This window comes from Typopeltis vanoorti, chromosome 20, assembly GCF_054136105.1.
Source record: "Typopeltis vanoorti isolate ZY-2024b chromosome 20, IOZ_Tvanoo_1.0, whole genome shotgun sequence".
Lineage (NCBI taxonomy): Eukaryota > Metazoa > Arthropoda > Arachnida > Uropygi > Thelyphonidae > Typopeltis > Typopeltis vanoorti.
In genome coordinates, this window is record NC_143568.1 from 99,225,871 (window position 1) to 99,251,691 (window position 25,821).

Sequence of the window (25,821 nt, forward strand, 5' to 3'; positions counted from 1 at the left end):
AGGCTCTTAAAAATCTGAGAGCATCGTTACATTCATGAGAAAATGTGTTGTCTACATGGCCTAACTTCGTTGAAATCAGACCATGTTTGAAGTATTTACAGGAGCCCAAATTTGTTGGGCTCTTTCTGTAATTGCACCATTGCAATCAGATTTATAAGTCATCGGTTGGAGGGTATCCAGCTGTTGTGAGGTCATCATCCGGGCTCTTCGTAGTTCCGACATTTCTATTTTTGCATCAGTTGAGATTTTGTGTGCGTTTCTTTGTCGTTTGTTAATATTAAAAATGGTTCGTGTCTCTTTCACCTAAGACTGGACGGCCCTTGTACAGTGTATATATTTTTTCTTGTAAATATAGTGTTGCGTCGTTACTTCGTTGCTGTTCCAAATTTGAATTTTATTAGACAAGTTGTTATAGTTTGTGAAGCAGTCAAAATAAAAATTAAAAAAAAAATGGCCATGGTTCATCCACTACCAGAAGGTAATATGACAAATCGGGGAAACTGTGAAGGTATGACCCGATTAAAGTTAATATGTGCAGTTTAATTGTGTGCTTGTGAATTGACTGTTTGTGGGCGGATAAATTGATTTCAAAACAATCAGTTTAATTATTTTAATTTATTTAATTGTTCACTTCTCATTTGGTTATCTTGTATTCCCATATAATCGAAAACCATTAGAAATACAGAAACTCACCCATGCACCCCCTTTTTTTTGTAGTCATTTACAAATGAACAAAAAGTCGGGAAAGAAACTTTCAGTCCATCAGAAAGTTTATTTTCAAATGAAAAGTAAGGGGGGGGGAATCCGTTGTCCTCGGACGTCATTTTCAGAAATAAACAATTGGGAAATATTTTAAATTTCGAAAGTCTGCGGTCTATTTTTGAGCTGACTTGTTAAGTGTACTCAGAGTGAATCTTACATTTGTAAATTAACTTTTTTTTTAACAAAATGGAACATAAGAAACGTTATATTATTTGATAAATGTTTTGAAGTTTAGCCAGGTTACACATGAGAATTTAAATATTGCTAGAAGCTGTTTTTATATAGGTGCAATTGTATTAGTAGTAGTGTTTTTAGCGTTTTAAAAGACTTGAGGAATAGTCAGAACAGCAAATATTTTTATGCATCAGTGTTGTGATTTGCGTATGTCGGGGAATGTTTTTATCTGGATTGCTGTTTTCTTTACGCTTTATGATATTTTATGTAATAACGTAATCTTTCAATTTATAAAGATTTTAAATATTGACTCGACCAGAATCCTATCTTGATAGATTTTTATTGAATTGAGGATGTGATATATATATATATATATATATATATATTTATTTATTTATTTTATTATTTTTTTTTTCACTCTAAGTTCAGATCCCTTTGGTTAATAAATGAAACATTGCATTATGTGATTAGGAAAATGTTTTTGAGTAGCAGTACTAAAAACAATGCACTGGTATGGCATATCCTATACGATAGCATTGTTATACTATCATCTAACAGTGAAGTATCATTGCTTTTAAAAAAAAAATTGTTATACTATCATCTAACAGTGAAGTATCATTGCTTTAAAAAAAAAAAAAAAATGTTATGCTGGTACTTCCATGGAGTCAGAAGGCTCATTTCTGGCAATATATTCACTCATTCTTAGTGTGGTTAAGACCATGTTCTTAACACAACTTCTAGTGGTAACCCCTGTTTCTCTTACTTAAAATTATAATAACGGAATTAAGTCACATAAAGTATTATTTATTAGTAGAATTTTCACCTGAGTATCACAGGCATCTTCAATACATGTAAAAAGGCTAATTAAACAATAACTGACAATTCCAAAAGGCACCACCTAAGTAGCTAGTGTAAGATAACTAAAAAAGGTCATTAAATTTCCTAACTTATTTAAAAAAAAATCTTATTTCTCTCTCTCTCTCCCCTTTCTGTTCATGTATTGAAAAATTTCTTTTGTGTTAATCTTATAGAACTTTTTTGTAACATAAGGTTTTATTACGTCTTCTCTTTTCTGGTTATCAACTAAACTATGCAACCCACACATCTTCAACCTCTCCTCATAGCGAACATTCTACAGATCTGTCACCAACTTGGTCACTCATCTCTGGATCCTCTCCACTGATCTGATCCTTCTGTGCACAGTAGTCAAGATGCAGCCATATCATAGCCTTGTAAAGAGGGTTAACTTCTGTTTCTTAACTTCCATGTGTTTTTTAACAGCCAAGTATTTATTTGCTATTCTGTTAACTCTTGCAGCATTCCCTCTGAACTTCAGCTATCTGTCCACCATTACCTCGAAGTTCCTAGCCTCATCAGTTTTCTGTATTCCATTTCCATCAGCGTGATAGTCTGTAATCTTGTCATCCGAAAGTGCATAACTTTATATTTGACAACATTGATCTGACAGTTAACCTTCACCCATAATGCCAATTTATTTAAATTGCTTTTTATCAACTATTTCTCTAGTTTTGCATCATTAGTGAACAACTGAACATCCACCTTAAATCATTCCCTGTATCATTAATACATAAGCTAAAGAGCAGTGGCCCTAGTATACACCCCTGAGGCACTTCACTAGTTGCCCTCATTTCTCATAAATTTCACTCCACATATACAAAAAAAAAAAAATATAACACATTATTGATACCATACCTAAGAGCAAGTATAATGATAATATATAATAGTTGTTTTACATGTTATTTTGCCAGAGTAATTGACATTTTTATTTCACAGACTAACTTTGAAGATTTCTCTCTGGAATCATATTTCAATTGGTAAATATCCTTAAGAGAGCCTAGATAATGCTATAAACATTTGAGTGGTTTTACAGAATTCTCCATGCTGATTTTTAAACTTTTGTTATTTACTTATTAGCTTCACTACTTCAGGGATATAAAGTATTTAAATTACTTTACAGAATTACTATTACATAAATTACTTTACAGGACTACTATTACATAAATTACTTTACAGAATTACTAACTTAAGTAATTTTGATTAAAATCAAAATTATCTACTGATCACATTTTCCCTTAATGTGATATGCTCAGTGGCTTCTCATGGCATGCTGACTTGGTTTCACATAAATCTAATTAATACTCTTCTAAGGCAGTTATCTTCTCTGCATGTTAGTTGCATGTATTTGCAGGCTAGTTTGTTTAGTGTGTGTGTATGGTGGGGAGTGGAAACCTGCCATCATATGAGGCTGCTGACCACTACTCTTTTAGGTCTTAGTTTTGTCTCCTAGAGGGATTATCATTGTTGACTAATTACAGAGGTTTTACACATCTTTAATTGCTCTGTGATAGCTGCTTTTGTTTCATGAAGCATGAATTTCTTTGATAGAAGTTTTCATATACAAATATTAATTCAAAAGACTAATAACTTTCAGATATGATGCAAGTATCAAGATTTGTGATAAGTACAATTCCATTTATAATTCTGATTTTTAAATCATTTTTCTTTATTGCATGCATGTTTTTTCCACATTCAGTTTCCCTTAAATCCCTTCAGCATGTTGAGTAGTGCATTTGTTAATAGTGATGTACACTTTAAAAAAAAAAAAAAGGATTTTTTAAACTCAAGTTTTGCATTTTTTGGATCTTTCCTGTTTTGCACTATAAGCTATTGAAATAGAAAATTTCAGTTGATTAGTCCTATTAAACATTTTCTGTCAAATCACCTGGTTGCTTGTTTAGTAGCATATGTTACATAGAAACACATTGTGGCATATACATAACACAGGCTAAGAAAGAACAGGAAGGCAAGCTACACTTTTAAAGGAAATAGGACTATTTATCCACATATTTACCAAGTACAACACAGCTGTAATAATACAAACAAAATGTAACATCAAGAGAATATACAAATTTCTCTATTCTTGTAGGAACTACACTGGAACATCCTTTTTGTATACTTCAAAAAAGTGGCCTGAATGAAATCTAGTGAAGTATCTCTTGATCATTTATATGTTGTATTTGACATTCTTCTAATGAATAAATTTTGTTCAAACATTTTCTGTCACAAATTTTGCTCATGAATAGTGTTTTGAAATGTTTATACATTTTTTTTTTGACTATTCATACTTGTGAATAACTATCCCAAACTATAAATTAATACAGAATTATCCTTGTTCAGATCTGGCTAGTGTAGTCTTCAAGATTCCTTGATAATCTCACAGATATGAACTGAAAGGAAGTATTTCCTGCAATTTGATACAATGGTCATTGTCACTCCATCATGATATCATGCTTTCAGAAATAGATGTAATCCATATATTTATATATGAATAATAGTTCATCATAGTTTATTTTAAATTTGTAATTACACTAGCCAAATCTGATTGTCATTAGAGAAATAACTGTTCATAAGATAATTGAAAAAATTTTTTATTAAATTGTCTTAATATTGTGTTAATTTATATAAAAAGACAAGGCATTTTGTATTATTTAAATAAATTTGCAATGGATATTAACTGTTTGTCGTATTACTGTTTTCTGATAATGCTAGAGAAATATCACTTATTTCTCTAGCATTTATTAATTAGTTATAAATAATAACTAAGTTATTTATTAATCCATGTATTTAATCCATTTTATATCATTAAAACAGAAGGGGATGTTGCTCACCACTGTTTAATGCAAATTGATGTATCACTTCTAGGTATTACCTCAGTTTAAAACCTCTCCTTTTCCATTGCATTGCTATGTGGATTTCTTGTAACACAGTACTAGTAAGTAGTTACTATATGCCTTCAGTTTTTCTGACTGGTTAACTAAAAGCACTCCAGGAGTGAGATGATATGCTTATTTTTTCAGTAATTGAAGGCGAGTTAACACGTATCATATGGAGATTGCAGAATTTTACCTCATAGAGACTTGGGTTTCTTATCTCTCAAAGCAAACTAGCCATAAGAACACATGCAATTAACAGACATAATGCACTAGTCTCATAGTCGAGTTGCTTTGGACTACCACCACATTCAGTGAATGGTGAGTAGCAAGTTCAGTGTATAGGTGTTCGTTTTATCAGTTTTCTTTTAGGTATTATAAATAGGCATCTTCATAGGTCTAAGAGATATCATCATCAATGCTTTCCATGCCTACGGGCACATAAAGCTGCTAAGAGACACCATACTAACCATTATTTGAATAATGCCTGTCATGAATCTCTTTAGGCTCATTTACTGATCCTTTCCACTCAATCACAAGCAAAAAAACTCATCCTGACATCCTTGCTAACTACCTCCTATTTGATTTCCAGGGATTGACCCACATCTAAATTTGGTGGTGATCACATTTCTTGATCACCTGAAATGCAGCGTATGGCTAAAAAAAAGTTTGAGAATTGTTGCAGTATCTTGTAATTTCTTATCTTATAATTTAATAACTAAACATGGTTAGATTAAAGATACCAAGAAATTATATACTTGGTTTAATCCTTTATCCAAGTGTAAGCAAACAGATTGTGCCTGAAGTATTTTCAGAAGATTTTAAGCACACTTATGAGCTAGTTTAATAAATTTTAAGGATCCCATATATGCTAAATTTCATCAGTTTACCTAGCTAAGAAAGATTATAAAAAAATAAAATTATCATTCTATTTTTTTATTCTTTGGAGAATGGAATGATTTCTATTTTTTTTTATTTTTTTAATAGAAATCAGTAGCCAATCCATGGTGTCACAATAGAATGAAAATCATCACCATTTATCAGTAAAGGTAATCGGTAAATCTTGAAGTGACCTTACAAGTACCATTTTAAAAGATCATAAGAGCAGGACTCTTAATTAGCTTCCATACCTATGGCACTAATGTGCTATAATTTTCATTTGTTTGTAAATGAATTTCCAAAAAAACCCTTCATTCTGGGGTACAGTGGTAAAGTCGTTTTGCAGACTGGCTGCTAGTTAGTATGCAAGACAGAATCTGATGGTAACACATCAGAGGCACAAGCTAATGGATAATTCTTTTACTACTTACTTTGGAACATGCCTGGCAGAAATCTGAATGTGGGTTAGCTACTATTGAAGCCTTGTTATAGGCCAAGAGATTGGGTATTTTGGATGGGAGAATAGTGTAGAGCTTTTAACTTTTCATTTCATGTCTCTAATCTACAACTTTGCATAGCAAGCATTATGTACTAGTACTGCAGATAAACAAAAATCCACAGAGCACAATAAAGTGAAATGATTTTCCTCCTCCCAAATCAAAAGTCAAAAATGCAGTACAGATCACTTCCTTTTATATACAACTCACTATAATGATGATGATGTGCACCATTACAAATAAACTTGATCTGAATTTCTGAACCTCAGCTGCCAATCATTGTCCAAAATACTTATCAAATGACCGTTCTAGATAGAAAGGTGTAACATTTGCATTCATCTGATCTGACATACTGAGACTAGAATCATCTTTTTGATCTATCTGCCACAGTCTTGCCTCATTCTGTCTTTCACTTTGGTTTCTATCATTCTAGTAATTCTTATCCTGATTATTAATTTTTATGGCTGTTTTGTCTAATTTTCTTTCTTAAGCTTGATTTTCTGCAATCTAGCTATCCAAGCAGTAAGGTCATCTTCCTTGGGAATTTTGCTATTAACCAATACACCTAGCTAACTTTTTTCCAATTCTGCTGACTGAGCTAGAAGAGTTTCTGAGGTATTTGCTGCTATTAGTAGTGATCTGACAAATTGTTCACTTATCCATCAAAAGAATTTCTTTCAGTACTTTTTTTTTTATTTTTAAGATATTGGTGTAATGAACAGTTATTAAATCACAGAAATATCAGACTACACTTCCTTTTTCATGTGTGCCATAAGTGTTGATTTTTTTTTTTTTTCTTGATTACTCATAAGCTTTCTTTTCTGTGGAATGTTTTCCCTCCATGGTCTGTTTTCACTCTCCTGATCCAAATGCCTACTTTGACTGAATCATTATGATTCAGTTATTGAATGGAATGACTTTCTAGCAATAATTATTGCCAGAAAGTCATTCCATTCAATAACCCTAGCAATTCTTGGAACCTTGGTTTTTTATGATATATGCTTAAGCAACAAATCTGGAATGCTACAAGTGGGATGAAAAACTCCACCTTCACATCCAGTGCATATCTACATTGCATCATGCAGTGGCAGAAAAAAAATTGAATTATCACTTGTAGAAAACTACTCCTGCTCTGACTTCCTGACATTCTCTTCCAACTCCTACATGGATAAGCTAGGCAAATCCTTTCTATACCAGGAGCAGTTCACACATTCATTGATTTTTTTCTTAAAAAAGCATCAGAGACCTCTACCAACATATTTTCTTATCCTGATGGTATTTTGTTCCCTTTCCCATTTTGTTTCAGAAATGACATCTGTCATCCTTAAAATCTTTATATTGGTCTGGGATCTCTCACTAATCACAAATCCACTCTATCCATACTTAGATACACTTCATTCCTCTTCATTTGACAAACACATGGTGTACATTTATCCCAAGCTTCCATAACCAATAATCAGTGTTTCCAAGTGTATAGTTTGCCCACAGTTTGTAGATCTCTGCTTGGTGACTTGCCAAGAATAATCGATTCATGCTGAAGGGGAGAAAGAAATGAAGGACGTACTAATTGGTCGCCAACACATGAAATCACGTGCTTTATAGGTAAAATTTTCCAACTGTTATACAAGCAACATAGTTAACTACAGTGATCATAAAAGAGAAGTTAATTTTCCGACGTGTAATATTAACAACTCATCCCACAATAAGGACTGATTATCCTATTATCGGAATGGATTCTCCTCCTGTTGACATGCACAGAAGTGTCGAAGGGTCTCGAATCTGTGGCCGTACTATAATATGACCATTTTTTAGTGGAATAGAATCAACTTTGTGAACTTATTGCTACCAAAACATAATACTGTTTCTCGCAAGAAAGATTTCACTTTACATCTTGCTTGAAAGATTATCTCCCTTCACCTATGATAATACTCAGATCTTTAGGTAAAATCAGATAGCTCTTTCTGCTTTGATTTTAATCTAGTATTTCTTAAAACTAATATCACATCTACAACCTTCCTGATGAATATACAAAAGAGGCAACAACAACAAAAAACTTTTTGTTCATGATATTACTATGCATCTGCATAATTCTTAATCCTTTATAAATGTAAACTGTCTGATCTTAAACTGTACTTATTTGGGAAGGTATTCCCAAAACTTAATTCTGTCTAAAGAAAGTAGCCTGGTTAATTGAGGCACTCGCACACAATAATCCAGTCTCGCAATTAATTTCTTCATTATGCTTTTTTTTTTTGTAGGTATTTGTATAGATGTTCTGCTGAATCTCAAATTTCTGATATGCATCCTCAAGGGTTGTACAGGATACCATAATAGTAGTATGTGAAAAGTTTGTTATTCCTGATTTGCAGTTGACAGTTTTCCTTCAAATTAATCTGTTATGTCAGGACTGATACTGTCACATCATATTTCACTCCTTTGAGGCACTTCTGACAGCATCAGTTCAACTAGATCTTGATCTTTCTCTCTGTTTTGCTTCTATTTAATTAATTTATTATATCCTGACTTGTTTTGTAATCTGTTCTCTGCCAATCTGTGTAAATGACCATAACACTCCAGGTTAGATCTTTTCACAAATTCCTAGAGTCTAATGGTGTCTGGTTCCCCACCTACTAACTTTGTTGTTAATGATTCCACCATTGATGCCACTTGTTTGTTCCCCTAATATTTTTCAGGACTATCTCATAATTATCATTCCTCCATTTTCTTTTAACCTTTACAAAAATGAGTAACTGCTGGTCAACATTGTTACTTTTCAGCTTAAAACCCACTGAATTAAATTCTTATCTTCTTTCACTACATTTTTTCTGTCTCCTTTGGAACCTTTAAAGCCTTTCTTATGTTTCCTCAGAAATACATTCTTCAGCTTCAAGATATCAGTAGGTGACTTCTTTTGTAGAAAGTTTTTTCACTTGGTTATAATTTAATTCTTTATCCAAGTGTAGGCAAATAGATTTCTTCATGAATTATCTTCATTATTATTATTTTTTATACGAGTGCTCAATGGAATCAAGACTTGTTGCAGGAGATCCACACTATCCATTAACGCAATACCTATAATATATCTCCTTAAACTTATTCACTGTTTGGGCACTCACAACCACCTTTGTCAATCCATTCCACTCATTCACTGCTCTCCAAGTAAATAACCTAGTCTGCATACCCTCTAACTACAATCTTAGACAACTTCCAGTGTGATCCATTGTTTCCCTCTCCCTGACCCTACTTCCCATGTATTGAAAAATTTCTTTTGTGTCAATCTTAGAGAATCCCTTTAGTAACTTATAAGTTTCTATAATATCCACTCTCCTCTATTGGATAGCTAAACTCTGCAACCCACACCTTCAGTCTGTCCTCATAGGGTACATTCCACACACCTGTCATGAGCTTGGTCACTCATCTCTAAATCCTTTCCACCACCTCATGGTCCCCTATCTTTACTTGTCAGTGTGTTCTTTAACATCCAAGTAATCCACTCAGCTATTTTGCCAACTCTTGCATTATGTCCTCTGAATTTCAAATTTCTGTCTACCATCACACCAGATCCTTAGCCTCATCAATTTCTTCTAATCTAGTATCATCAGTATGGTACGAAGTATGTAATCATCCCAGAGTGCATTGCCTTGCATTTTACATTAAATTGACAACCATTGTCTTTGCCCACACTGCCAATTTATTTAAATCATCATGCAAGATATCGTCTGACCATAGTTGGGAGAACCCCAGCTGGCACAATGCCAAGAAGAGTCAATTCATGTTGTGAAGAGGAGAAAGGAATAAAGCAATGTATGAATTCATCACCAACAAACGAAATCACATGCTTTATAAATAAAATTTTCCGATTGTTGTACAAGAAAAATAGTTATCACATTAAAAACTAGAATTTTCATAAAAAAATTATTTCCCGATGTATAATAATAAACACCCATCCCACAAAAAGCAATGATTACCCTATTATTGGAATGGATTCGCCTTCTGCCATGTGCAGAAGTGTCGAGGGGGGGGGGTCTCGCATCTATGGTTGTATAGTACAGGAATACCTCGATTATCGCGGTTATTGTTGCCATGAAAAATACTGCAATAATGGAATCCGGATAATTGGGATAAATAATGGGTGATCAATGCTAAGAATTTTTCAAATCTATTAATTAAATTTTATATATCAAGTAAAAAAGAAATGTGTTAAACGTGTTAAGTAAAAAATGAAGGTTCATTAAGAAAAACAAGATTATTCTTTAATCTTTATTTATATATAAGAAGTACATACCGTTATTCTTTCTTGGATAAAAATTGGTGTAGAGTTGTCTGGTGGAATTTTTACTTCGTATAAAACTCGATAGCAACGGATGGAATTTTCAATTTCCTGACTAACTTTCAGTGATCGCTCGAGATTAGGATCGCCATTCAAGATTTTTCTTTAAAATTATCAGCAATTCTAAACATTTTGTCCATCTCTTTGAGGGTAAATTCCTTCGGTGCCAAGTCAATTTGTTCATCATTATCATCGATTTGAGTATCGTAAGCACGTTCTCTCTCGAGGTTATTAGGTCTTCAACATCCAGCTCCTTATCATGTGACTGAAGCAGGTTCTGCACATCACCTTTTTCAATTTCTTTTAGTTCTAGATTGAAGCCGTAGAGTTTCCAGCATAGTCTAAAATATGGTGAACAGTTGATTCATTTAGACCGTACTCTTTTGCAATTTTGGCTTTGGTTATGCCTGCTTCATACTTATTTATCATATGCAACTTATCTTCTAAGTTGATCACTCTAAGTTTCTTCTTGATAGCTGTAGACTTGAAATCATCCTTGTTTCTTTAAGCATTCATTGTAGGGGTAAATAACAAGAGAAATAAATATCCACATATACTTCAGGCAAGGGTGGATAGTTACTGGTAAGTGGTGAGAAGGCGCCGTTGGAGAAAAACGAAGCACTACAAGAGAGCGATACATGGAGAGTGACAACGCGAACTGGTTGCATATGTAGTGGGCTACATCTCACGGCCGCGATAATTCGAATTTGGAGTGCAATAATTGGAATTTTGGTATCAAATTATAAATCGTGATAATTGAGGTATTCCTGTATCTATATCACCTTTATTAAATATTGTCCTTAGTTTTGCATCATCAGCAAACAACTGAATATCTCCCTCAAATCTTCCACTGTCATTAATGTACAAATTAAAGAGTAGTGTTCCTACTACAGAGCCATGGGGCACTCCACTAGTCACCTTTCATCTTGATTCCATTTCACCGTACACCACCCTCTGATGTCTATCAGCCTTTCCCACTCCCATCTATCCCACCAACCTCATATCTATTCCCACTTGCCCTATCTTACGTAATAATTTTCCATGTGATATTCTGTCAAATGCCTTTGCAAAGTCCAGCAGTATCAAAGTGTAGCCATTTCTTTTATCCAATTCTGCTGTCACCTTATAAAACATGAATAAATTATTGAGTCAGGACTTCCCTTTATGACTTCATGACTATGCTATATGTATATAGAGGCTAATGAATTTCACATTAATTGCTTAGTATCCCAGAAGGCAAAGCACACATCCTTTTGAACATTAATAATGCTATGCATTATTGGAAAGGGCCATTATCAGGACTTGTCAAAACCACTCTGAGCCATTGAGTTTGAGTTCTCATCAGTGAGAGCCAAACCCAGAAGTCATACTAAAGTTGAAAGGTATCCTTCATGTCATGTGGGATATTAAGACAATTAATGTGAAGTCATTAGTCTAGTTATGAAGATATTTCATGTGCAAACTTTGTTTGCTTACACTTGGGTTAAGGATAGTTATATATATTTAATATCCATACATAATTAGCTATATGTATTATATATAGATTTGTCACAGAAGATATAGGTTATGCAGATAAGTCTTGATATCAAAATATAATGATATACAAGCAAAATTGGAAGACTAGTATAAAACAGCTGAAATGGTTGGTCTTAAAATAAATGACTTAAACAAAACTTCTGAAATTGAACAGTAAATCCCATAAAGTAATTAAAATCAGTCAACATGCATTGCAAGAAGTTAAGAATTTTATATACTTGAGAGCAAATGTAGATACTGAAGATGGAGCTAACAAGGATATAATGCAAAGCTTAACAAACTTTTAAATGCTGCTTCCAGAAAATTAATATATGGAAATCATCCAAATATTATAATAAAACTAAAAATGAAGATCTTCAATAGCAATGTTAAGGTCATGTTACTGTCATATGGGTCAGAGACATGGAAACTGACCAAAAAACATGAAGCTAAAGTAAATAGTTTACAAATATTTTTGCCCCAGCAAATAACAAATGATGATTTATATAAGCTGACTGAGCAAAAAAGTATCACCATTGAAATAAACACAGATTAATGTGTGGAAATCATCCAAATATCATAATAAAACTAAAATAAAGATCTTCAATAGCAATGTTAAGGTCATGTTACTGTCATTATGGATCAGAGACAAGTAGTGAAAAGATTCAACACCTTTTCACTAATTGTATGTAGAAAATGACTTCTGTTACTTCAACCTGGTAACCTAACACCACCAATTACAACCTAACTGCAATCATCAATGCTTCATTATCAGTTATGTTAGATGATTTCAGCAAATCCAATTTGACTGTGAATGCTACAAAAAGATTTTTCAGATGCCCGCTTTATCCTGACCACATTCAGCAATGCATAGAAACCTAGTCATACTAAACTCACTTCTGTTTGCCTCTTGGAATGCCAATGACCTTGCTAACAAGATTCTTGAACGCAAGACTTTGTGATCTACCACAATTCAGAAATAATTCTAATTAATGAAACATCTCCAACAAGCAAATAAACCGAAAGTAAGAGGTTATATTACCTTCAGAAATGACAGACTAGATGCCAGAGGTGGTATTTAGTCTGTCAGATGATATTTTAGACTGAGAAATATCAGTCTAAAACTACCTCAAGCATAATACAATGCCCAACCTCCAAATCAGAAATCTAGAAACTACAGGACAACTCTGGAAAACTCAATCTACACAGCCTACAACCTGCCAGCAAAACTGTACTGACAGCAGATCTAGATGCCATACTAGGCACCAAAAATCCATTATCATAGCAGGTGATATTCAGGTGATCTGAATGCCAAACATCCAGCTTAGAATAGCAAAATGCTAAACAGAAATAGGCGAATACTTAATGCATGTGTCACTAGGTCCATCTGAACCCACACTTCTGTCCCTTTGGCAAACCAGATGTCCTGGATATTGTTATCCTACAAAATATCAGCCATCAATGTCAACTAAAAAATGATATATGAGCTCTCCTCAGACCACAACTTAATCCTACTCAAATTAGGCACTCAGGATTAATTCACCCCACTCCAATCTTTCATACCTTGTGGAAAATTCTCCAATGTTATCCCTAAAAAAAACATATCAGACCTGAACTTACCATGAAGAAAAAAGAGGACATCGTTGAAGCAGTAACCGACCTTACAAACCAAATCAACACTGTTCTGGCATCAGTTACCATGGTTATAAGCATTACAAACCAAACACTCAAAGAAAAGAACCAAGCGTGGAAAAGATGCATAACACCCTGGTTCTACAAGATCAAAAAATCCCGAACAAAATTTCAATCAAGTCAAAAATCATAGAGATCTGCAGTGGGAAAAGAAACCCATCCAACAACCTGGAAAGGCTGTGCAGTCCAGTATATGAAAACATAACCTCAACTTTGTTTACAAGATCTACCAGTATGTTTGGTGCACGTTTAACCAAACTAGTAAGTGATTTGTCCCATTTCCCCAGCAGAAATAACTGTCATTAAATGTCTCAACAACAGGAAAGCATAAGGCCTGGATTGAATTGCAAACAAAATCATTAAATTTCTTCTGCTCAGAGCTGTAATAATTCACCTTGACAGTACCATGATGCAGTATTAAGATTTCAATACTTTCCTCCACCTTGGAAAATTGCAGATATCATCCTGATAGAGACCAGGAAAAGCTCCAAAGTCATCACTCTTTTCTTGAACCTAGAAAAAATTACAAAGAATTATCCTAACCAGATTACAGGAAGCAATAGATAAAGAAGACATTATACCAAATGAACAGTTCGGTTTCTGAGGCAATCAAGCACTAACGACACATTGAATATACCACCACAGGATGCACCTGGAAACAACACAAAGGAGTCGTTTTTTTTTTTTGAAGTTGTAAAAGAGTTTGACAAAATTTGGTATCAGGGTCTCCTTTATAAGAAGGCAAATATCCTATGTAACATGATATAATTAATCAAAATATGTAAGTGATAGGAAATTGCAGATGAAAATGAATGGAATTGGATCCATGCGGTTCTCTTAAATCTCTTCTCCATTTATGTGGCAGACATCCTTCAGAAACCTGTGACCATCCTAGCCCTATATACTGATGATACAGCAAAATTAACATATTAACATGATCTCTTCATCCACACCTGGCAACCAAGACTCTAAGACAGCATCACCACCTTAGGAAACTGGTTTACTGAATGGAGAATCTAATGCACAAAACAGATGGTCTTATTATGAAGAGTAATAAGATGGTCTTATTACTCTTCATAATAAGACCATCTCTAGAAGGAGACATACAAATGTTTAATACCAAAATCCCATGTCACACAGGAAGAAATATCTTGGCAGCTATTTGGCCAGAGATTTACATCTCACTGATCATGTTAAGCTTGGCTATGCAATTGCAACCAAAGCAGTTGTGCAACTATATCCCATGATCAAATGACACATAATTGATCAAAAGACCAATAATTATATATGCTTTACTGGCTCGCAGTCACACAGCCAAATCCAACATCCAAAGAGTGCAAAATAAGCACGATATTAGATACTCCATGGTTCATTAGGAATGAACAGTGCAGTGAGATACCAACACCCCAGACATCTCTTCCTTTCTTCACTCAGTAGCAGTAAAGTACTTTGCAGACACAGTCATGCACTCAAATCAACTCATCAAACAAGTTACAGATTACAATGAAATAGACCATTACAAGCACAAAAGACTAAAAGCCATCCTCTTATTGCTGATCATGCTTAAACTTATAGCCATCAAAGGGTGTGAGCATAAAGCCCAAACCACACATAACCAAGTAACTTTCTCAACAGACAAAGGGGAATATGAAAAGCAATTTGTTTCACCCATCCAACCAGTATTGTTATCTGTGATCCCTTGGTACTCTTCTGGATATGGCTCCTGCTGATGGTGGCTTGTTCCTGGGGAGTAGTGTTTTTGCTCAGTAGCAGATTTTTGCTTGTCACTGAGTAGAGCGACCACTGAATTTCCTGTTCTGGAGTGATTCAGGGTCAGGAGTAATGAGTTTGGTAGTGATCTTTTAGTCATTCAGCAAGATTTTAATGATCCATGTGTTAAATGCTGGGAGAAACTCATGCCAGAGGCTTAGAAAGCTCACTTTACCGCCCTCCCCCCAATCTCTGATCGTACCACTTTCTATATTTAAAAAAAAATAATACCAATTTTAAAACTTTTATTGAGAATTAATGCTAAATAATACCAGTATCTTGGTTAGCTTTGATATCATCTTGCTGTTCAATATTCTCTTAATTGACACGTTATCTTGTATATAAAAAGAAAAGTTGGCCGAGTGGTTAGCATATCCGCTCTCCAACCAAAAGGCTGTGGGTTCGAATCCCGCCGTGGGCATGGATGTTATGATTGTCTGTGAAAGTACCAGTGGTGGTAGTCGGCGGTAGATGGCGCTGGTGTTAGATAATGAAGGTTGGTGGAGTAATGAGACGAAGAGTTGTAGCATAGATGCCCTCCCTCGATGAGTCTTTGGACTCCCTGGAGGTGTGATGTAATAATAATATTACTGATTGCTTCCCCTTTGCTATCCATTCTGGATATTTCTCTTGGAAGAGAACAAAATTTATAAACAGATAAAGAGTACCTCTATGGGGTTTCCTCTCTCACTCCACCTTGCAATTATTTTTTTTTTTTTAATATATTTTGAAAAAACAAGCTCTTGACTAAGCCCCCTATCAAACCTTCTAAATCTGGTTAAGATATATTATTATTATACGGACACCTCTATGGAGTCCATAGACTCATTGTGGGAGAATCGATCTATCCACACAATCTATCATACCTGTCCTGAACCCATTAACATGCAAAGCACTCACAACTGACTCTGGCAACCCATTCTGCTCATTCACAACTCCAAGCAAGAAATCTAGTCCTCACACCCTTACTAATCACACCTTTATTCGACTTCCAGGGATGACCTCCCTGTTCTGGTAGTATCGCTAGCCAAGTGCTGAAACATTTCCCCTGCATCTATCCTATAAAACCCTTTGAGCAACTTAAATGTTTCTATCATATCCCCTCTTTTTCTACTATCAACTAACTTCTGCAATCCACATACTTTCAATCTATCCTCATAGGCAACATTCCACAGGCCACTCACCTCTGAATCTTCTCCACTGCTTCTTCATCCCCAAGAAACCCAGGGGACCAGACTTGAGCACAATAATCTAGATATAGATGTATCAAGCCTTATAAATAGGGATAACAACTTCCTTATCTCTACTTGTTAATGTGTTCTTCAGTAGCCAAGCAGTCTTATGGGCTACCTTAGTAATATGTCCTCTAAACTTTAACTCTGTCTACCACCACCCCTAAATTTCTAGCTTCATCTTTTTAATGGAGTACAGTGCCATCAATGTGATACATGGCTTGTAATCTGTTTATCCCAAAATGAATAACTTGACATTCCTCCACATTAAACTGATACCCATTATCTTTAGCTCATACTTGACAGCCTATTTAAATCATCCTGCAAGCTCTACACATCGCCTTGATTAATTATTACTCTACCTAATTTCGCATCATCAGCAAACAACTGAATGTTTCCTTTCAGGTCATTTATGTACAAATTAAACAGCAATGGTCCCGGCACTGAATCTTGCAGCATACTACTACTAGTCACCTGGTTTCACTTTGATTCTGTCCCTCCATATACCACTTTTTGATATCTGTCCATCAGCTACCCTTTTATCCACTTAACTAGTGTCATATCCATCCCCATTTGTTCTAATTTACCTAACAGAGTTCCATGTTGTATTCTGTTAAATGACTTTGCAAAATCATCGTGTAGTCATTTCCTTTATCCAACTCAGCTGTTACTCTATTATAAAAAGTTAGTAAATTACTAAGACATGACTGACCCTTCACAAAACCACGTTGACCCTCATACAGTATAGTATCATATTTTTATCTACCCATTCTTGAATTCTATTTTTTTACCAATATTTCTAGTACTTTTACCACCATGCCTGAGATATTAACTGGTCTGTAATTTGCTACTGTAGTCTTAGAACCTCCTTTATGCAAAGTAATTATTTTGCCCTCTTTCCTATTTCCTTGCACATTCTTGCAAAACCCTAGTTGATATTAATCCCACAGTTGTATTTACGTTGAGATTCTGCTATATCCTAAGGACCTCTAATTCATCCACCTCTGTTCCTACATTAGTGTATTATTAAGGTTACTCTTCCTCTTACTTGCCACATAATGAAAGAACTCTTTGGGATTTCCTTTAGTCTGCTTGGCTAGATTTTGCCTTTCTTGTCATGCTGGTCACCTTTCTTGCCTCAGCCTTGTACTGTTCATGAGCTTGCTGGTCACCTTTCTCTTTATATACCCTCCACAGCATTTTCTTCTTCTGCAGCTCATGCTTAATGATATAACTCATCCATCTAACTCTTACCTGATTAACCTTCCTTACCCTATGTATACATTTTAATACTGCTTCCTCTAGATGACCCTTAACTATATTCCATGCACTACTAACATCCTTGCCCTGCAGTGTTTTATGCAATGGTACAGATTTAAACTTCTTTTTAAGCATGTCATAATCACCTGCCTTGTAGTTCCACAAGTACCCCTTCTTGATAGAATATTCCTCGTGTTTTACAGTCTCCTGAGTCAAGACCGCATGGTCACTTTCACCAGTTGGCAGCAATGTTGTCACCTTGGTTATGGATAGCTCTTCTGGTTCTATGATCAGGTCCAATACTCTCCCACCCTCTAAGTCTCCATCACATGCTGCCTTAAGTAATTATCTCTTAGCAGGTGTATAAATTCTATTTTCTTCCTGTCGTGATCTTTATTCTTTCCAGTCTATATCTCCATAGTTGAAGTGGATGATGTGTTCTCTATGGCCTGATGTTCCAGAAACATTACTGTTTTCTCTCTTACCTAAATAGCCTTCATCCTGGAATCCAATTTATAATGGAAAAAGAAGCTATTAATAGTTTAGCCATTTTATACACCTTGGTAACACACCTACCTAATAGTAACCCGACCTTTTCAGTATACAGAAATCCCAACCCAGACAGGCAGATACATTTACAAAATTTCCCATCACTTCCCTCCTCTCTCTCTCAACAATAATTTATCATTAAAACACTAACCAGCAGAGGCTATAACCTTGAGTCCTCTCTTATAGTAGAACATAATTATATGCAGTACACCACACCTTATCTAATGGCTCCAGTTCACACAGTAACAAAAAAATAATCCTTTCCTCAATCCTTGACCTTCACTTTAGAAAGATTTTAGTAATGCTATCATCATCCCCTTTGTCCAAGGCACTTCATAAAAAATAGCCAGATTCTTAAAGAAATACAATCTGCCTGGCTTGCTACCTTTATGTTCTAAAAATTGGAGTATATAGAGTGCCCTGTTCCTGGCCTACTGTGGACAGGCAGAAAGATCAGCCAATATCTGCATGGAAGAACACAAAAAAAAAAAAATACACATGCAGTCATGGCTAAGGTCAATTGGGCCTTGCAGACCATGCTTTATATATACCTCATAGAATCAGTTAAAGGACTACCATGCTCCATTGCAGTAAATTTAGAAGAGGCCATTTTTTGAATCTGCACTTGTTCTCTGCAATCAGTCTAATTTAAAGAAATATGGTTGCATTAAACTTCCTAAAATATGGGAAACGCTAATACTTTGAGATTTAAGTTTATAACTTAGGCTTCAAACAGGCGCCCCACCTAGTTAGAACTCATCTACATGTTTCATGTTGCCCGTGTGTGTTGTGTGATCAATCTCATTGATGTCTCAGTGATGGAGACGAAATATTGGAAGAATTAAATGTGTTTAATCCTTTCTTAATGCTGTTTCACTTCATTAAGCCTTTATTAATCCAAGTGGGACTTAGTGATCTTGTAGATCACTCAGTTTTTGGAGAGAATTACTATCCCTGCACCTTTAACAGTACCTCAGTAAAGGTCAAAACTGGTTTGGGTACTGGTGCTTCCATAATAGTGTTATACAGGTTCAAAAGCATTTGTGCTTTGCAATATGGAATACTTACTAAGGCAATTAATGTGAAGTCAATACCTTCTATATACAAGTAGCCTAGTCTTGAATATACTTCATGTGCAAACTGTTTGCTTACATTTGGATTAAACAACAATATAATTTCTTGGCAAGTTTCAAGTTTAAAGTTCTTTCTTTTTTTTTTTTTTTTTTAGCTGGATCTCTGCACATTGTAGTGAAGTGCAAATAATTTTGTCACTTGGTGTATAGGATTATTATCTGAGACCTCCAGGGAGTGGACTCATTGAGAGAGGTCATAGATCACTCATAGCAGATGTGTCTTACCTTCTCTTAAATTCATTCACACTGGATGCACTCACTACTTCAACTGGCAAACTGTTTCTCTACTCACTGAGAGAGAAATTTAGCCTGCCCTTTTTTTAACTGCATACAACCATCATTTCCATGGGTACCTCCTTGTTCTCTGACCATCTTCCATTTAATCAAAAATTTCATCAAAAAAAAAATACATTAAAGAGGTCAACGTGAACCATTTCATAGCTAATAAACAGAACACATAGGAACTGTTACACAGAAGTAAAAAAAAACAACAGAAACCTTGGAAGCTGGCATGGGTCAGTCATTGTTCAGTAAGTATGTGCAGTATGACAGAAAAGTTAATCTGATGTGCAGAAGATCTAATAAGCCACTTCCAAATATCACATAGAATCATTCCTTGGTTTCCATTGAGTATGCTTTGTGGGTGGATAACCATCGTAAATTCTTCGTGTTGTGGGCATAGAAGTTGTTCTTTTTGTAAGGCATGGAGCTCTGGTCCATTCAGTGTTATGGTGAGTGTGGGAGAAGTGGAAAGTTAGGCCTGAACTGTTTTCTCTGTTGTTATTCACATCTCCAATATGTTCATTTTGCCTTATTTCCAAACTTCTAGAAGTGTAGATCTAAATCATGAGCTATCATATATGAGAAAGAGAGAGAGAAACTGAGGAGTATGACAGGGATGCCCCCTTTCAGCAACTCTTATTATTTAATATAATAAAATATTATGTTTATCTAAATGAAATAATAATAAAATGGAATAAAAATTTCCATCTAGGTATTAAACTTTCTCCTGCTGTGAACTTAAAACACTCTCCTTTTTGCTGATGACCAAATAATAACAACAAATTTTGAAGATAACTTACAGAAAGGTATTTTAAATTTAAATGAGATAGCCAAAGATTATGGAGTGATAATATCAAAAGAAAAATCAAAAACGATGGCCTTTAAAGGACAAGATCCAGCAAGAACTAAAATAGTAATAGATAACAAGATTTTTAGAACAGGTGAATTCATTTAACTACCTAGGATGTATGATTACATATGAAAAAGATATAAACCTAAAAATTGCAAAATATTTAAAAATAACAGGTGTAATTATCTCTATATTTAAACCAAACCTAGTACAAAAACAAACCAGACTAAAAGTATACAATACATTAGCCCTACCAGTCCTATTGCATGGAAGTGAAATCTGGACAATAAAACATAAAGTTAAAGATTAATAACAGCTGAAATGAAGTTGATGAGAAAAACTGCAAAGTATGCTCTATTTGATCACAAAAGAAACGAAGAAATTATGAAAGAATTAAACCAGGAATCAGTAATAGAAAAAATTAAAAAATATAAACACAAATGGATGGAACACGTTGAAAGAACGAAAACAAAGATTACCAAAACGAGCCTTAAATTACAAACCATTAGAAAAAAGAAAACCAGGATGTCCTCTTAGAGATTCAATGATGACTTCTAAGGCCAGAACAGGTCACTCTAGGCCTAAATCCTTGATAGTCATGATGATAGAAGTGTTCCTTATGTAAGAAAAACCTATATGAACATAAAGTATTATAAACTTTAGGATGTTTGTTGAAAGGATTGTGGTCCTTGGTGAACATAATAAAGCTGACATAGTCAGAATGGGTTTGAAAGCCACTCTTGCATCATGAGAATTTAGGAGATTGGCAGTTTTGAGCGAGTACCAATATAAGGGATGCAAACTGACTTGTAATCTTTATTGGATAATATCGTTAACTCTTCTTACAATAACATTTTTATTACCTCCAAAAACAGACAAATCAAAAAATGTAATGCCCTTTATGAAAATAAAGTTCATCCTGAAAGTCACCTTACCTGATGAAAAAGTGTTAATAGATATCTGTAATCATAACTTGGTGTCAGCATATGGTGGAATTTTAAAGAAAGGTTTAAACTTTCCTGTCATGCCAGAACAGTTCCTAAAGTAAATTTTATTTGCAACGTAGAGTTGCTCTTGACTTTCTACCTCAACCTGTTGCGAATGACATCAGATTGATGACTGCAATCCTTTTCTTCTTGTCTTCCTAAAAACATCAATTCCTCAAGAAAAAAGAACTCTTTCAAATTTAAAAAAAGAGCAGATATAATACTTAAGGCGATAAAGGCGATTCAACTGTAATCACGAATACAACTGATTATAGGTCTAAGATTTCATCTTTATTCTCAGATTCCTCCACTTATACTCTATTAGATTACAACCCTACTTAGTAAATGAACTGGAGGCGCAAAGCATATTACAGAAAATTTGATGTGAATACATCTAAAGGATTAGATGGTATACCAGCTCGAGTTTTATGAGAGGTTGGTAGGGAATTGGCTGTTCCTTTTAACCACATTGTTTAATCTAAGTTTTGGCTCTTTTGGCTCTGGGTTAGTCCCAAGGGGGATGGAAAGAGGGGAAAATAGTTCCACTGCATAAAGGAGGCTTCAATACTGATGTAACAAATTATGACAGAAATGGGATACTATATGAGAGAGGGGATCAACATGGTTTTGTGAAGGGTAGGTCATTTCTTAATCATTTGCTCACATTTTATAATAGTGATAACAGCTGAGTTCAATAAAGGTAACGGGTTTACAGTGATACTGCTGGAATTTTGCAAAAGCTTTTGACAGGATGCTGCATGAAATTCTAATGAGTAAACTTCAGCATATGGGGATGGATATAAAGTTGGGAATGTGGATAAGTGGGCGGTTGACGGTGAGATATCAAAGAGTAGTTTATTCAGGAGTAGATGTTTCAGCATCTCTCCAGTGATCTCATCATTCCTGAGTCTTTATGGCTTTTCAGATGTTTTACTGCCATTACAATCTCATCCCTGAGCATATGTTTCTACCTCTGTGCTGAGTAACAATATTTCCTTATTTCAATATTCTTCAATTCATCATTTAACTGATTGGATTTCAATATCGCCTTGTGTCTTAACTCTGAGCAGTATCTTGTCCATTCCTCTCTTATTTCTTTTGTGTTCATCAAGATTTCACAATTTTCATCTTTTGTGGTTCTTTTAGGCTCCATTTCTTGTTGATGTTTCTAATCATCTTGTATACTTCTGTTTTCTATTCACTATTCACCTTGAACTGTTCCTCTAGCCATTTTGATTTGTTTCTTCTGCCTTCTTCAGTTCAATCCATTTCACTCTATTCTGTTCCATTTCCACAGAGATTCTCTTGTAATTGTTAATGCACTTTTTCTTGAATTATCTTTAATGTCTCCTGTGAGATCCACCTTTTCTTTGGCCTCTGTCTTTGGGATGTTTGTTCCACTGCTCTCTTGATTGCAGATACCACTTTGTTTTTTCTATCTTTTTTTTTCTATTTGTTTTTTCTATCTTTGTTTCTCCTCTTCCGTAATGGATTTCATTTCTTCTACTTTCCCTGTTCCTTGCTTACTGTTCTTGTATCTCTCTCTAACTCTGAAACTGCCTTCACTTCTGACTTCAGTTTTAACTCAGTATTGTCAATCACCAAGCTATGATTCAATTCCATATTTGCTTTGAAATGTTCGACATTGTTGAACTCATGGTCTATCTCTTGTTTATGAGTATCATGTCTAGCATGTTCTTTGTTCTTCCATTAGGTGAGAGTCATGTCCACTTGCAGTTTTTTTACTGGAATTTTGTGTTGTAAATTATGTCATGCTTCAAGGCAAAGTCAAGCATTCTTTTTCCTCTTTAATTCCTTTCTTCATATTTTCATTATTTGCTCATTATTCTTTTCCATCCTTTATTGTCCTTTCTAATCTTTTCTAAAACAGTGACCCCACTTAAGTGGGAGAAGCTGCAGAAGAAGAAGAAGAAGAATTGTCCTTTCTAATCTTTTCATTTCATTCTCCTTCAATGATTAGTATATCTTTCTTTGGTACTGATTTCAAGATTATTTCCAAGTTGCTGTGGCATATTTCTTTAGTATTTTATGCAGTGGGTAAGTAGACCTTGGACTACTGTAATGTTTAATGTTCTTGCTGCACATCTTGCTATTATTCTTTCATTTATGGATTGTATCCGAATAATGCTTCTCTTAATCCTTTTTACTGAGAAGAAATCCAACTTTTGCCTCATTTTATATTGTTGCCAGACCAGATGATTCTTCCCCTCTCATCTCCCCCGACTGTCGAATTCATCTCTGCTAATCTAAGGATGTCACATCAGTATTGCTCCATCTACTTGCAAAATAAGTCTAGCTTTACAAGAATCCCTAAAGTACAGACATTCCACACATTCCTGCTGATGGCATGTCTTTTGCTGGTTTTAATCTTATTGTGCTTCTTTTGGTAGCTATCTTGTCGATTTAACCCTTACTTAATTGAATATGTGGATCATCTGAGTTGGCATGTTATACTTTTCCTTTGCACTTACACATTACACCAGATTTCTGTTGTGCTTTGTTTTTACAGTTAGTGTATCTACACTCATCCACCCTTAATGGTTCTTCAGTCACCCCCTGACATGGGGAACAGATGATGTTTGCAGCTGCTATCAGTCACTGCTGTTGCTTGCAAAATATCTGATCCCACTATGGATCAGACACTGCATTTCTCTCCTACCACTTATATCTGAGAGGTGTTCCCCTATCTGTCACCTGAGGACATATCTTCTGGTGGCAGATAGGGGAACACCCCAAAGGCCCAGATATAGGATACTCAAAACATACAACTCTGATTATCCCTCTTCCTTTTCCACTGTCCAACTTGGTTTTCCTTAACATATGCATTATTTTCCCTTCCCTATGCTTTTTTTGCATTTAAAAAAGATTTCACCCATTTTCATCATTTTTGCTTTGTTTAAAGCTGTAGACTAAAGACATGGTTGTGATTTCTCCACCAATTTCTTTGGAGGAGGAGGAGGAGAGGGGGGGGGACAGGTTCCTAAACATTTTTCCACACAGTCTCCATTTTCCTGTGCTATGTTTGCTGTTTGGCTTCATGTTTTTTAACATATACCTGAAAACTTGTTTTTCATTCTACAAAACAGATGCTAGCCAGAGAATCTATTTGCCATCATTGTAATATAATCTTTCTTTGAGCATAATTTCAAACAGCACTTAATATGTTGAAAATATTCATGATGCATTTAAACAACCATCATGCTCCCTTTCACCATAGGAAACAACCTTTTGTTTTCTTTTGATAACTAGAATTATTCAACAGAACATTGCAAAATTTTAAGTGTCAAATCCACTTATTAAATTAACAAGAATCCAAAAGCCTTTTTTTTTTCTTTTTTTTTTTTCTCGGTAGTAGATAACTACTTTTTGTCATGAAACTGATTATGATCAAATCTGGAATATTTTTCATACTTAAGCTTAGTCTCCTGATTATCTTCAAACCAGTAGAAAGGGTTATGGAGGAGAATTTTCCTATGAGAGATTCTTCACAGATTTTATGTTGCTCACACCCATGAAAGGTTTTTGTAAACCTATAGTACATTCATACTGTGGGTGGGTTAAGAATTTTTTTTTCTATTTTTATTAATTATATATATATATTTGTATTTTTTTTTTTTCCCCCTTCTTAGCCTTGAGTCTGGAAACTACTCTAAAGACCAAAAATGGAACTTTTTCAAGCTACTTCGGGCCTTCAGTAAGTGGGGCTTGGTTTCACACTGGGTGATGAAGTTCACCTCCCCCCAAAGACAATCGCAAACATCCATGCTCTTAGTGGGATTTGAACCTGTGACCTGTTGGAGAGTGGATATGCTGGCCACTTGGCCAGCTAGGCTTGCAAAATTTTGTTTGCTGAAGAGACTCCTTTAGAATTTTTTTTCAGCCATTTTGATGTAACATCCTTGCTATCTTGTGTCAATAGGGCATAAAACTTGCTTTTATTCTCTGAACTCCACTGAACAAGATCTCACGTCTCCTTCTCACAACTCAAACAAGATTGCTTGTTCATGCAGGGCAGATGAGCCATTCAGGAGAGTATGCATGTCAGAGCACATTAGTGAAGTGGGAGAAAAAAAAAAGCTCATCAGAATTAGCAGCGCAAACACCACAAAATATCAAGTACTATAGCAGCATATAAAAATGGTGTACATTGACTAAAAT

The 25,821-nt window shown here is 34.9% G+C and overlaps 1 protein-coding gene across 3 annotated transcripts in view; it reads left to right on the forward strand.

Annotated features, from left to right (window-relative positions):
- Positions 1-233: 233 nt before the first annotated feature.
- LOC150095705 (uncharacterized) overlaps positions 234-25,821 on the forward strand; it is a 338,480-nt gene continuing 312,892 nt past the window's right edge. For 2 of the 3 annotated variants that reach the window (XM_090410275.1, XM_090410277.1), the window contains exon 1: positions 234-508. In XM_090410275.1, the coding sequence (XP_090266401.1) occupies positions 451-508 (58 nt within the window). In that variant the 5' untranslated portion in view covers positions 234-450. The remainder of the gene's footprint in view (positions 509-25,821) is intronic. The other variant, XM_090410278.1, reaches the window with a different exon arrangement.